This window comes from Carettochelys insculpta, chromosome 1 (genome assembly GCF_033958435.1).
Source record: "Carettochelys insculpta isolate YL-2023 chromosome 1, ASM3395843v1, whole genome shotgun sequence".
NCBI lineage: Eukaryota > Metazoa > Chordata > Testudines > Carettochelyidae > Carettochelys > Carettochelys insculpta.
Genome location: NC_134137.1, coordinates 247,931,703 through 247,947,097, shown reverse-complemented (window position 1 = coordinate 247,947,097; position 15,395 = coordinate 247,931,703). Strand labels below are relative to the sequence as shown.

At 42.3% G+C, this 15,395-nt stretch overlaps 1 protein-coding gene across 5 annotated transcripts in view; it reads right to left on the bottom strand.

The window, feature by feature from the left end:
- SULT4A1 (sulfotransferase family 4A member 1) overlaps positions 1 to 15,395 on the bottom strand; it is a 43,799-nt gene that overhangs the window by 12,025 nt on the left and 16,379 nt on the right. For 4 of the 5 annotated variants that reach the window (XR_012646754.1, XR_012646758.1, XR_012646762.1 and 1 more), the window contains exon 2: positions 4,447 to 4,577. Coding sequence is in view for 1 of the 5 variants with exons in the window: in XM_075003802.1 (XP_074859903.1) it covers positions 4,447 to 4,577 (131 nt within the window). In the remaining 4 variants the exon portion in view is untranslated. The remainder of the gene's footprint in view (positions 1 to 4,446; positions 4,578 to 15,395) is intronic. The other variant, XR_012646756.1, reaches the window with a different exon arrangement.

Below are 15,395 nucleotides of genomic sequence, written 5' to 3'. Positions count from 1 at the left end.
GTCCCAGTAAAAAGGAGGGCCAGAGCTGACAAGGTCTATTCAGTCAGGGTAGAAATGGCCCATTATCAGTAGTACACATCAAGAGAGTAGAAAACACAAAGTCAGGAGGGATGCAGACCATTGTCAGAATCTAATGTGGAGGTGTGAACTTCCAGCATAAAGAAACTGCTTTTGTAAGGGCCAGCCACTCTCAGTCCCTGTTTAATCCTTGGTTGATGGAGTCAAATTTGCAAATGAATTGCAGCTCAGAGATTTCTCTCTCCATTTTATTTTTGAAATTTTTATGTTGTAGGACTGCTACTTTTAAATCTATTACTGAGTGTCCAGTGAGATTGAAATGTTCTCCTACAGGTTTGTGTATGTTGCCATTCTTGATTTCTGCTTGATGTCCATTTATTCTTTTACATACAGACTGTTCAGTTTGGCCAATATAAATTGCAAGGGGACATTGCTGGCACATGATAGCATATAATATATTAGTAGATGTGCAGGTAAAGGAGCCCCTGATGGTATGGTTGATGTTAGGTTCCGGATGATATCGCTGGTATAGTTATGTGAGCAGAGTTGGCAGTGAGGTTTGTTGCAGGGATTGGTTCCAGGTTGACAGTTACTGTGCTGTGGTCTATAGTTGCTGGTGAGAATTTGCTTAAGGTTGGCAGGTTGTCCATAGGCAAGGACAGGCCTGCCTCCCAAAGTCTGAGAGAGTGAAGGATCATTGTCCAGGATGGGTTACAGAGCCCTGATGATGCGTTGGAGAGGCTTTAGCTGGGAGCTGTATGTGATGGCCAGTGGTGTTCTCTGGATTTCCTTGCAAGGCCTGTCTTGTAGCAGGTGGCTTCTGGGTACCTGTCTAGCTCTGTCAATCTGTTTCTTCACTTCCTTATCTGCAATGCAGTTATCTGTACGCAAACTAACACTAAGCTCATTCACTATCATTATTTGTATTGCAGAAGTTCCTGTGAACCCTGTTCATGGATCAAGACCCCATTTTTTAGAGTCCTGTGAATCCACAGACATTCACAGAACATTTTTGCAGGTGCGGACACAGATACCAATTTGTATCCATGAAAGGCTCTAACTGTAGGAACTGCACCTCCCTGAGTGACGGTGCTTAGGCTGACAGAATAGGGGTGAATTTTTCATTCCTTTAAGCACCAGAACTACGTTAACCTAAGTTTTAAGCACAAACTCCTAGACTTTAAAGGTCACTCCTCTACTAGTTTAAAAACATGCTAGTGACCCAAGCTCCATGCTGCAGAGGAAGGAAAACCTTCCCCCACCCAGAGTCTCAGCCAATCTGCCCTCTGGAAAATTTCTTTTCTGACCCCAAATATGTTGAACAGTTCGACCCTGAGCACGTGGGAAAGACCCACCATCCAAATACTCAGGAAAGAACTCTCTCTAGTAATTAAGAGCCGTCCCCATTTAGCGTCCCATCATGATCTGTTGGAGATATTTGCCGCTAGGAGTCAGAGACTGGCTATGTGCCACTGTATGGAGATTCAGCATACCATCTTCTCTGTAAACTTATCAAGCTTACTCTTGAAGCCAGCTAGTTTTTTTGCCTCCAAGGCTCCCACTAGAAGGCTGTTCCACAGCTTCACTCCTCTGATGATGAAAAACCTTCATCTCATTTCAAGCCTCAACTTGTTGATGGCCAGTTTAACACCAATGTATTCCTGTGTCCACACTAGGATTTAACTTAAATGACTCCTCTCCATGCCTGGTACTTATCCCTCTCATGTGTTTATAGACAGCAATTATATATTCCCCTCAGACTACCTTTGATTAGGTTAAACAATCCAAGCTCTTTGAGTCTCATCTCATAAGGTATGTTTTCCATTCATCTGATCATCCCAGGGGAGTCCTCGTCTGCATCTATTCCAGTTTAATCTTTCTTGAACATGGAACACCAGAACTGCACATTGAATAGTAACAGAGAGGAAGCCGTGCTAGTCTATACACTATCAAAACAAAAAGCAGTCAAGTAGCACTTTAAAGACTAGCAAAATGGTTTATTAGGTGAGCTTTCGTGGGACAGACCCACTTCTTCAGACCATAGCCAGACCAGAACAGACTCAATATTTAAGGCACAGAGAACCAAAAACAGTAAGCAAGGAGGACAAATCAGAAAAAGATAATCAAGGTGAGCAAATCAGAGAGTGGAGGGGTGGGGGGGAAGGCCAAGAATTAGATTGAGCCAAGTATGCACACGAACCCCTATAGCGACTCAAAGTTCCCATCACGATTTAAACCACGTGTTAATGTGCCAAATTTGAATATAAAAGCCAGCTCGGCTGTTTCCCTTTCCAGAACGGTGCGATAATTCTTCTTCAGTAACACACATACCTTTAGGTCATTGACAGAATGTTTTGAACACTCCAGATCCACAAACCAGTTAGTCAACATTTTAATGGAATGGGGCATTCTGTCAATGACCTAAAGGTATGTGTGTTACTGAAGAAGAATTATCGCACCGTTCTGGAAAGGGAAACAGCCGAGCTGGCTTTTATATTCAAATTTGGCACATTAACACGTGGTTTAAATCGTGATGGGAACTTTGAGTCGCTATAGGGGTTCGTGTGCATACTTGGCTCAATCTAATTCTTGGCCTTCCCCCCCACCCCTCCACTCTCTGATTTGCTCACCTTGATTATCTTTTTCTGATTTGTCCTCCTTGCTTACTGTTTTTGGTTCTCTGTGCCTTAAATATTGAGTCTGTTCTGGTCTGGCTATGGTCTGAAGAAGTGGGTCTGTCCCACGAAAGCTCACCTAATAAACCATTTTGCTAGTCTTTAAAGTGCTACTTGACTGCTTTTTGTTCAGAACTGCACATATTATAAACAAGCCCAATCAGTTCCTTGTATAATCCAAATGACAAGACTTTGTCACAGATGAGGAGCTTTGAAAGAGAGCAGGACAAGAACCAACTGAGGTTCAAATCAAGAGAAGAAAGTGAGGATGGCTAGGCCACACCCTCAGAAAACCATCATCCAAGCACAGTCTGTCAAGCTCTCACATGGAACCCACAAGGAAAATGCAAAAGAGGAAGACCTTGGACAATATGGAGAACACCTAGTGAGACTGAAGGAAAACAACTGGGGTACTCCTGGAGTCAGCTGGAAGCTTTGTCCCAAGACAGAGTCAAGTGGAGGAGACTTGTAGATAACGTACGTGCCACTCGGAGTACAAGGGTTTAAATAAGTAAATTGTCTAATACATCTAATTGAGTAATACATCCCTCTCTCTACTGGAAATAGCTTGCTGGATGCATTCTAGGATTGCATTAGCCTTTTTTCATGGCCACATCACCGTGGCGGCTCATGGATATCCTCTGACATACCAATAAACCCAACTCTTTTTTTCTCTTCTGTTGCATCCAACTGATAGCTCCCCAGTTCACAGAATCACAGAGGTAGCTGTGTTAGTCTGTATCTTCGAGAACAATATGAATTCCTGTGGCACCTTATAGACTAACAGACATATTGGAGCATAAGCTTTCATGGGCAAAGACCCAATTCATGCATCTGATGAAGCCGGTCTTTGCTCACAAAAGCTTATGCTCCAATACATCTGTTAGTCTATAAGGTGCCACAGGACTTCACAATTTAACAGAAAAAGTTCTTGTTGTTAGTACCTAAGCACATGACTTTGCTATGTGCATTATTTCATCTCATTTCTACTACTCCACTTTACAAGGTCATCCAGATCTTATGAAATTCTGGTCCTCCTCCATTTTGGCAATACCTTCCAAATTTGTGTCATCTACTGACTTTATTAGCAAACACACAGCAGTTCACCTTTAAGTATGACCAGTCGAAGTCTCCCCTTTAACCGGTTCCCTATCCGCTTTTCAATTCTCAAATTAATCCCCATCTTATCCAATTTAATTAATAATTTGCTATTTGGGTCTGTATTTAACTCCTTACAGAAATGCCGGTAGATTAGATTACTGGATTTCTTTCGCCTAGCAGACCAGGGCTAAGTCACTAGTTTTCATGACCACTTTTCAGATGGCATCTTCTGCAAAATATTCTGTACTTTCCAAACCACCTCAGAGACATCCAGGTTTTGCCTACCACCCACTCGTGATCAAAACCTCTACGCAGACCCAGCCAGGGGAAGGAGAAGCTAGGGAACAAAACAAAGCTTCCTGATTTGAGTTACCTTCTACTTATTTAAGCAAAAAGAAAAAGAGTATCTTTATACCCAGAGCACCACCACCCATGCATTTAAGCACTGAGTAATGTGTTTAAAAACAAAACAAAGTACAATAAGATATTTTTAAAATAATAAACCAATAACATTCTAAATCATTAAAACAAACTGAGCAGGTTGAGTACCAAAAAGGAGAAAAAATGGGATGGAAGGGAATAGTAATAAATATGAGGCTATAAAGAAGCAACTGACTGAATGCTGAAAGATTTGCAGTGAAATCAAGTGTACCTTGATGATGTCCAGACCAGGCTGAGGATACTCTAGGACTGGAAGCTGTTCATCTATATTCATTAATCCAATCTCATCGGGGTCAGCTCCCTGACTCACCAGATACACCACTTCCTGTAGCAAGCCAGTGCCTCCAAACAGAAGAGAATATTACAGTCCTTATTTAAAAAGAAGCATCTGAAAGGAAAGATCTACACAGACAAATAATAACCATGTCCTTGAAAGTCCACTGAAAACTTAGGTCTAGAGCTTCTATAAGTGCTAATGATACTGTAATTATCTCTCAAGGGCCGTGTCTACACGTGCCCCAAACTTCTTCGAAGTTTACTAATGAAGCGCTGAAATGCATATTCAGCGCTTCATTAGCATGCGGGCGGCAGCCGCGCTTCGAAATTGACGCTCCTTGCCGCCGCGCGGCGTGTCCAGACGGGGCTCCTTTTCGAAAGGACGCCGCCTACTTCGAAGTCCCCTTATTCCCATGGAATAAGGGGACTTCGAAGTAGGCGGCGTCCTTTCGAAAAGGAGCCCCGTCTGGACACGCCGCGCGGCGGCAAGGAGCGTCAATTTCGAAGCGCGGCTGCCGCCCGCATGCTAATGAAGCGCTGAATATGCATTTCAGCGCTTCATTAGTAAACTTCGAAATGGCCATTTGCATGGCCATTTCGAAGTTTGGGGCACGTGTAGACGTAGCCAAGGTGTGTTTTAAATGCAAGATCTCCACCCCATGCAGTGTTCAAGTTATTAACTTGGGTAATTCAAATATAAATTGAGTTCTCAACACCATTAAACTGAGAATCTCAAACTTTTTCCCCACAGTATTGAAAATTCACAACATAAATGCGAAACTGGTAAATGTTATCATACCCATTTTAGAGATGAAGTATTGAGATACACAGAAATCATCCAGAGTCACACAACACATCAGTAGCACCACTGGGAACAGAACTCAGGAGAACCGACACCCTAATCAGTTCTACACATTAAGTAACCCCAGTGCATTTTTTTGCGCTGGTACTTGCCGGCATTGAATACTGGCACCTCGGCAGCAGGACTGGCAGGGGTGGGAGACTCGGGAGCCACCTGAGTACCAGCTTCTCTCTCTCTCTCTCTCTTTTAAACTATAAAAGCACTGGGTAACACTAGTGCTTGGTATGCACATTGACGTCTTATGCAGAGCAGAGTTTTTGATGTTGTAACTTGAGAATGTATTAGTTTACTCATACAGGGTATTAACTACACAGGAACAACCTGTTCCTGGACAATGGGGTGGTGGTTCACACTATTCAATTAACCTGAGTTACAACAGAATCAAACCTCTAAACCTCTAGTGTAGACAAGCAAACTGAAAATACTGGTCCTTCCTCTCTCAATTCTAACATCAAAGAGTGTCTTGTTTGATATGGTGTCTAGAAAGGTGCAAAACTGGACACAACTAATCATCGGATTGGCAATCAGTTCAGGGGTCTATCAAATGGAGTGGAACCTGTCATTTTCAATGCAGCAGGAAAATTAATGAATTCTCAGTTAGGATTTCTTAATCCCATATTAGGCAAAAAAAATCTCAAATCCACCACTGCTGCACTTTAAGAGGCTGATCAGTAAATGCATGAATGTAGGCAGTGTGAAATCACAGCTTGGACAGCACGTTTCTGGGACTTGCTTTCCGGAATGAGTCCAGAAAACAGTAAGTCTGATGAGACCCATTTCACCCACTTGCCTGCCAGCTGAGTTCAAGGTAATTAAAATGACTCAGAAGAAGCTCCTTATGTTATGAACACTCATGTCAGTGACCAGTCCTGTGCTCCATTTATATCATCCCTTCAAACTCTTCACTCCCCTCTGCATTCTAAAGCGTGGAAGGTATTTTTAGACATTAAAATTTATGTACATATGGCACTTCCATATTAGTCCTTGTTACTTCATAAGCACTACACTTCTCCTTATTAAACATTTATGACAGGAGACATCCTGATCCTCTATAACTTCTTTTGTTTTCTAAATTATACTCACAAAGATGCCACCATAGCCACCTGGGGCCGTAAGAAGAAAACGCATACTTGTTCAGGGATAAACGTTAGCACTAGACCTTTGAAAACGTCTTGTCTCCTGCTCAGCCATTCCACGTCCAAACAATCATGTGAATTCATGGTGGGTTTGATGGTGGGGCAGATGGAAGTTTGAAGTCTGCAGAATGCTCTATGTTGACCAAGTGGTCAACCAGTTAGGTAACTAAGAGAAGATAACTCCCATGAGGTACTCTCTGTGGCTGCTACTGTACAGGAGGAGAAACAGCCACTGGCAACAGAGGAATAGCCAGGCTGCCGGGGTAAAGAGGACCCACAAGCTACTCAGCTGCTTAATTCTATGTAGATCTCAGGACATCCACTGGGGCAGGAGGTTATGCTTTCTGCCTGTTCCATGATGGGCTGGGTCAGCAAACCACAACTCCCACGGAACAATGAAAAGGGAAATCTGAGTTTTAAAAAAAAACACACAACAGTGTTTTCTGCCTCCATATAATATAGGGGCTTTTTTCTCCATATGAGAGTTGCTAAGAGCATATTTATCTTAATGTCCTCAAATCGTCTACTAGGCCTCTTCAGGAAACACATGAAAAATAGATAGCTGTTTAGAGAGATTATTCAGGATACCATAAAGGGGGAAGTGTGCAGGTGATTGTGTGCAGTGTAGGCACACAGCAGTAGCTAGGCTAAAAATGAGGTGGTGTCTCAAATGTGCTTTTCTTAGAAGATCAGTTGGATCCTGGTGAATTTCATTAATAATCCGCACTGCTGTAGCGCTAACCATCTTTATACCACCCTTCATATGCAACTGTCCTTATGACATACCCGTCCCTATCTTACAGATAAAAAAAAAATGCAGATTAAGAGGTCAAATAGTGCGTCTCCAGCCAACCACAGAACTCAGATGTCCCCAGCCCACAGGCTTACACTAAGAATGCCAAACATTAATATTCAGTTTTTCATTTTACTTTTCCAGGTCCTAGGCCTGAGTCTCCTTCACTCTAACAGTCATTTACACTGCTCTGTGCTTTGGTCTTGCTCTCCCTCAGCTCTTATCCAGCTGTACCTCTCCTCATACTCCGAGCTCTCAGGCACTACCCTTGGGAGAATGCTAGGCTGAAATATGAAAAATTCTACAACAAAATATTTAAAATTTTATGCACCACTTTTTTCAAATTCTGCAAAAGTCTCCATATTTTATTTGTCAAAATAACACAATACAATCAAAGCAGCTTTGATCATTTTTGGTCTTTATTCAAGACATCTGTCAGCAAGTATCACTGTAACAGCACAGACAACAAAAAGATTAAGGAAATGTTTTCTTTTCAAAAACTGCTTCCTTACTGGGCATATTAATACAGAACTCGGAGTAGTAATTTGTTTAAACTACAATACAGAACTGTGTTTCCTGCACCCTTTGAAAGCAGTCGAAAAGGCTTGGGGAAGTGAGGGGTAACGGAAGAGGTGAGGGGAAGGGAAGTAATTGCTGGGGAAGAACCTGGGTGTGAACCTGGAGGATTGTTAGGTATGTGTGGGAAAAGTATGGTATGGAAGAAGGTTGTTTTGTTTTGTTTTCTTTTTGGTTTGGTTTTTTTGAGGGGGAGTCGGGGGGAAGGAAGGGGCAAGGAGCGATTCGGAGCTTCCCTCACAGTGACTCTGGCTGACTACTGGCCCCTCCCATTCAGTCAGGCACATCTGTTCCAATCCCCATGTATCCCTGTACCCCTTATCCATGTGTCCTTTCACTCCCACTGAAGACAACTTTCCACATGTGATCCCTGCACCACCTTCTTGTCACCGTATGGCCCTGTGCCTCCGCACCTATTCAGTCCCCGCCTGTCCTCCCACACTAGCCCTTATGAGCCCCTGTCTGACTCACCAGCGTTCCACCACTGTTCGCCGCCCCCCCCCCCAACCACTGACCTACCCTGGCAGGCGCTATGAAGGCAGGCGGACAGGCAAGCTCTTTAAATGGCAAGGAGCAGCTGCTCTGTTCTATTGCCACAGTGCCCTCTGGTGGGCAAAAGGAAGACCTGCAGTAACTTTCTGGAAGAAACTCCCCCCCTGCCACCGCAAAAAACTAAAAATGTGTGCAGCTCTTTTATTATGCACAGATGAAATAATGCAGCATTCCCCTGGGAATAGCCAAGTATATACACATTGATGCATGCTTTATTGTGTATTAGGAGATTTACCCAGTGTTGCTCATTTCCTTAACTCAATTAAGAGTTTGGGGCGGATTTGGAAAATAAAAGGAAAATGTACATGATTTATTTAAATTACTATATTTTTTCAAAAACAGTGTTATTTTTATTAAGTTAATTTTAATTTCAGAATTCTTTAAAAAGGAATTATTAAAATGTTTAATATTTTTAAATGGAAATTCCATCAAGTGCATTTTTTTCATCCCTATAAACTCATGTTCTATGCTTTAACAAAAGAGGGCTAGTATCAATTTGGTTTCCAATAACATTTTCTTCTGCTTTTCAAACCTTAAGTATTAATTTAGCTGTGCCAAAACAAAACACTACTCCAATTTTTTCTGTTTTATCTCTTTTCTGGAAGGTTTACTGAGAAGCAATCCCATTCCAGATTCATCCTATTTTGCTGGTTCACCTTGATTCAGTCTCTTTCAACATTCATTCAGTTATGTCAGTTTTGAGAACTGTACTTGATTTGGTAATTGTCTTTTTTTCTGTTTGGTTTCACGAGAAGCAGTACTATTCCAGGCACATCCCGTTTTCCTTGCTCAATCAAATCCTTTTGCTGCTTTAAGTTATGATCAGAGGAAGCTGTATACGGAATGTGGTGGTCCTAGCTCTAACTGTTCAGTAGCAATTCTTGATCAAACAGACAAAACTCTAAAATATACAGATTTGGAGTGGTTGCTTGTGGTTTATTGTCTCAATGAAAATGTTTATATAAAAACAGAGACTATTTAGAATTTAAACAAAATTAAAACAATGGCTACAAACAAATCTGAAAGTGTATCTTTAAATACCTTTAGTGTAGAATTTATGGTTGAATCTGCTGTATGTGCAGATGTAAAAAAGAGAATCATGTGACCTACAAGGTGGTAGCATAGTAACTGGCTGGAGTTTCAGAAAGTAATAGTGGAGGCTGGGGTTCTCAAAGAAGAGTGAGGCTACATCTACACTACAATGTAAATTCCATTTTATTAAAATGTGTTTTATAAAATTCAAATTTGATTATCCTCACCTCTCCACAAACATCGACTGTTGCAGCAGTGCAGTGTGGAAACCTATCCCACAGTTCCCTCAGCCCCCTAACACTCTGAATATTTTTGCTGGTGCAGCATGGGGGAAAAAATGACACGCAAGTGGTTGTGGGGATGTTATGTCATCTTCCCACACTGCATTGCCCTCATTCCCTCCCATGGAAAGCAAACAGCCATTTTTCCCCCGAGTGAAAGAAGTAAAAGTAGGAATCCCAGGTGAAGGAAAAATCAAACAGACTGGCTTCAGAAGGTATAGTGTGCCAAGCAGGGGGTCTGTCCTACTGACCTGGGATCACCCAGAAGTCTGTCTCACCTCATCTGGCCCTCCAGCCATTCCCCCGCACCCACCCTTGAATCCAGAAACATCATCCCTGAAAACATTGCAGGAACAGTGCACAGCTTGAAGAAAGAGAAGAATAGTAAAGTTGAGGAAAAAAGATATTTTGTGATGCAGGATTTTTGGCTTCCCACTTCATTACACAGACATATACAACGTGGGGGGTGGAGCTTGCCAAATCCCCACATGCATGAATGACTCAGTGCCCTGAGATCACCATCTCAACCGGCCCTCCAGCCACTTCCCTCCCTTAAGAGCACCCCTGCTTGGGCAAAATGGTATGGCTTCTACCTGAGAGACCAACTAGCCTTTCAGGCATGGGGTTGCCATATCTGGTCCCCTATTACAGGTGTCAAGGGGTTGTGTGTTAAAGGACCAGTTGAACCAGTCCCTTTAGTGTGTTGCTCAGGTGGAGGGGAGGGGGATTTTTGGTTGACGGGCCAGTTGACAAGGACCCTTGAGTGTGTTGCTCAGGCAGGGGGGCCAGCCCCGATTGACTGTGTGGGGTCTAGCCCCTCCACATCCCATTAGGGGGATATCGTGGGGAGAGGGGCGTTGTCATTTGAAGGGCCAGTTCAAATGGTCCTTTCCCCCCGACCAGTGACAGCAAGTCCCTGAAACCTGTCACTGAAAATCTTTCCCACTTTTGGAGCCCTCACCGTGCACAAGCCAGGACATGGCACTGCCTGGCAGCATGGTCTGCACTGCACAGCAGGCATGTCCTTTCATTGAGTTGGGGGCTAGCCACATGAAGTGGCTGGGTGTGGGAAAGACCCCATCTGTGTGGCGTTTGCTTGGGAGGAGCGGGGAGATGCACTAGGAGCCTTTGTATCAGTTGGGTTATACAACACCTATTCCCAGCAGCACTTTTTGAGTTCCGCTCATGGTTTTAAACAGAGTGGACACTCACTGACAAGAGTTTCTCTTAGCTTTTGGGAACGAGACCCTACATGCACCAGACATAACTACCTGCTCCAGCCACCCTTCCCCCATCCAGCGAAAACCAGCCTTTGATCTCAGAGGGAGACTGTCAGCCCTCTCAGCTGCAAGATCATGTGCCCCAATGGACTTGCACTGCATCTGTATTTATTCAATGCCAGTTAAATCAAAGCTAACAGAATCAACCAGCATCTGGGATACGGCAGTGCACCAGGTTCTTTAAACAATCCCCACTGACCAGCTTTCTCTAGTGTCAACCCATATTCCAAGGGAAAAGATGTCACAGCCAGGAATTGGGTTTTCTAGAAGGCTCATAAATTATACTAGAACCTATGTTCTCTCATGCATAATAGCACAGAAAGCGGTACAGAACAAGCCACAATCACACTGGTTTTACAGTTTGGCAGTTGGCCTGTATATTCCCGAATGGTAGTTGCCTATGGGTCAAGGTGGGTTTCATGCCTCATGCTCCAGACCAGGCTTGAACATCCACACTGCCATTTTTAGACCTGCAGCCAGAGCCCTGTGCACCTGAATCAGCTGACCCAAGCCAGCCAACCAGAGACCACAAATCTATAAGAAATCCTAGCCATGACTTTCCAAGGCAAGCATGAGAAGGAAGTCACTTATCCATGATCCTTTCAGGACCATCACCCCCAGAACTAGCTTACAACCATGCTGCCATTTGCTAACAGTGCATATGCTGAACTACTACAGAAGGAGTCACAGAACACTTAAGTTAATGTTTTAAGCAAGCTTAATCCTACTTCACCTATTTAAAAACAGAATTTAATCTGTGTAAGATGGTGAAAATATTTGAAAGCAGCTGTTCCCTGGCTCCTCCCACTATTTTCTAGTCAGTCTCCCCTTTTCTGATATGGTCATCTAGCTTCATACATTTTTTGTGGAAGGGAAAGATGACAGCTGTCAAGAGATAAACATTCTATGATAGCTTCTTTCCTCCCCACATGGCTAACAGTAGTATTTTCCAGAATTATTTTTTCCCCTCCACATCACATAACATAACGGGGCAAAACAGACCTGAGCCCCTTGATATGTTCCTTTATTAACCCCCAGTTTGGGGAAATGTTATGCTTTTAAAATAAAGCTAGGCGTATTTTTTCTAGGGATTCATCATGTTAACATCAGCAATTTTCCAGTGCAGCCTGCTTGTCTCGCCTCTATTGATCCATTAGTGCTTGGTCAAATTTCAGCTAATACAATACAATGGTACCATTAAGATTCATTTTTTATAGCTTCAATAAATGTAAGTGCTTACTAAAATGAGGAATGTTAAAGCTACTATAGACTAACTGAGCAAATGCTATAAACAAATTCTCTGCACAGTTCTGTTAATTGCTTCCAAGATGATTTTCCCTTCAAATCAATGGAAGTTTGCAGTGTTACTTTTGTTCTTCTCAGGCAAAAGGACTTAAGAATATAGTCATGTGCGTTTAATAATTTGACATGACATCATAAAATAAAGCTGAGGTGGCTGCCGTATTTCCTTATTTCTTCTGCTATAACTTACTACTTGGGACCTGTTTTGATTCGAATGGAAGTTTGCTTGAATAGGAACTAAGGCCTATATTTTTAAACAGTGATTAGTGATTTTACCTCAATTTTTGGGTGCCCAAGGTAAGACACATTAGAGGGCCTGATTTTAAGCAAGTGCTGAACACTCACTATCTGAAAACCAGTTCAATTTAAAGTGACTTTAGTTGGGCACTCAAAAATTGAGGCAATCACAATCTATAGTCCCTTTGGAAAATTCAGGACTAATAGGCTGAGAAATAGAGTTAGAAATTGAAACTACCTTCCCTTAACCAAGGCTAGTATCGTAATCATCAGGTCAATTTTAACGAGTAAGATAAATGCTTAATTTCAGGTACAAGATGGATGAGAATATCTTTTACTGATGAACTTCCACTGTAGAGAGAGAAGATTTCGAGCTTCCACTGAGTTCTTCTTCAGGTCTGGTGTCACAGTGTGTCACAGCTAAGGCAGAACAGATTGTTAAGCATGAGGTGTTTTCAAATGTTGCAAGAGACAATTCAAGGTGAAATGAGAAATTAACATCAGTTCAGTTGGACAAAGGAGAGTTAGTACGTTACAGATTGATGTAATGGGCAGTGTCTTGATTTTAAGTGTCTAGCAAATCAATTCATGCTCCTAGGCTCATATTTTGAATGCGCTGGGGAGGTATGCTTTGAGTGAGAGAAGAGAGAGGTCAAATATGGAGTGATCATTTCGTGAAAAAGGCTATTTCCAGTCCAGCACTATCTCCAAGTCTGAAGAAGTGGGTCTATCCCCACCTAATAAGTCACCTAATTAATTATTTTGTTAGTCTTTAAGTGCTACATAACTGCTTTTTTTGTTCTCTGAAAAGTGTTCATCTGCAGGTGATAGGGTGGGTTTGTTCTTTATGTTTTTTTCCTGTGTGAGCTCATTACAGACCACAGTAATAGCCTCATTTCACCCACACACTTGCTACTAGGGCTTTTATTGTGCTGGATGAGGGTCACCACATTTTGTGATCAACATGCGTAGGACGCAGGGAGCTTGACAGGTATATTCTGGGGGGTACTGATCACTATAGTAGCAGAGATATGTATGTCTGCAGGTTATCTATTGTTCTAGACAAGCCTGGTGCCTGGTCTATACAAAGCTGGCTTCTGGTGAGCTTAACAAGATTGGAGGCAAAAAAGAGGGCTTGAAAAAGTTCTCTCTCAGTATGTGGTCCCCAGCGAGTATGGGCTGTAATTGTTTAATGACACCCTATATGGATTCCAGTGTGAGGTGGCAGGTGACAACAAAGAGTAAACAGTCAGGTGTGTTTTTTTGTGGTCCTCCAGCAGGTTCTCTCAAGATATTTCAGTGTCTCTTTCCCGATGCAATCTGCTTCACTGGTAAAGGACCCTTGTTTGGTGAAGGAAGTTTTAAATGATCCGTTTAAACTATGTTTTAAGTTATTTTACTTTCATTTAAAAAAAAAAAAAAAAAAAAAAGCCAGTGAGCCAGATTCTGCTTTCCAGTGGCGATAGGCCAGATTTACATCTGTGTAACTGAGGGCAGAGTACCTGGAGATGAAATGCAAGCAGTGGTGTGAATGTATACCATGATAGCCTGCTGCACACTAAGCCACTGTGTGGACCCTGTTACTGTGCACTGACGTACTGCAGTAATCTTTAACATACTGTTGTATGAACAGTTCAAAGTGCACTACAGAACGGTTAATGTGCAGCATCAGGGTTCAGATGGCCATTTAGTGCACAGCAGTCCAGTATGTTATAGACTTACACCCCAGCTTTCTATTCACTAAACTACATGTAAACAAGCACCAAGAGAATCAGTCCTGGTATGATTTGTTGGGCTGCCTTTTGATCATGCCACCAGAAGCTACAAACAGCACTCTGTTGAAACCACAGACTGGAATCCCTTCAGGCCGGTGATCTATTTCTTGACTGGCATGAGACTCTCTTTGGAAAGAGCAATTTAAATACAAGTATTATTTGAATAATTATTATTGTTCTCATATAATATTGAGCCCTAAGGAAATACTTCAATGAACTGCATGTTGAATAGTAACAGAGGTAGCCATCTTAGTATGTATTCTAACAAAACAAACTAGCAGTCATGTAGCACTTTAAAAGAATAACAAAATAATTTACTAGATGATGAGCTTTTGTGGGGCAGACCCACTTCCTCAGATCTGCAGATATAACATTTCCAGCACAGCACTGATGGTTTCATAACAGAGATGAAAAAACATTGAAATAAAAATTGACAAATCAGATACATAGAATTGAAGGTGGGAAGAGGGGTTAAGCCTGCGAAATACTAAGTACTCTGCCTGAGATTATTACGAATACCTAAAGTAGGGAAACCGTCCTTGTAATGCGTGCGGTAATTTCTATCTCTATTAAGGCCAAGATTCAATGTACTAAACTAAAGCACGAACTCCAGTTCACACTTCTCCCTTTGCAATCTGCCGTTAGTCTCTTTTTGTAGGACACACATTCTCAGGTCTTTAACAAAATGGCCCACTCCACTGAAATACTCACTGACAGGTTTGTGTGTATTCAGATTCCTAATGTCTGCTCTGTGCCCATTCATTTTTTAGCAAGGTGTTTTTCCAGTCTGTCCAATATACATAGCAAAGGCACATTTCTGGCACATAATGGCATATATAACACTGGTTAAGGTACAGGAGAATGAGGCCCTGATCTTGAAATTAATGTGGTTTGGTCCAGTGATGTTATCTCCAGAATAAATATGTGGATAAAGTTGGCACAAGGATTTGCTGCAAGGAAAAGTTCCAGGATTAGTATTACTGTGGCACAGCCTGTGGTTGCTAGGGAGAATTTTCCTGTGATTAGGTGGTTGTCTATGGGAGAGAACAGGCCTCTCA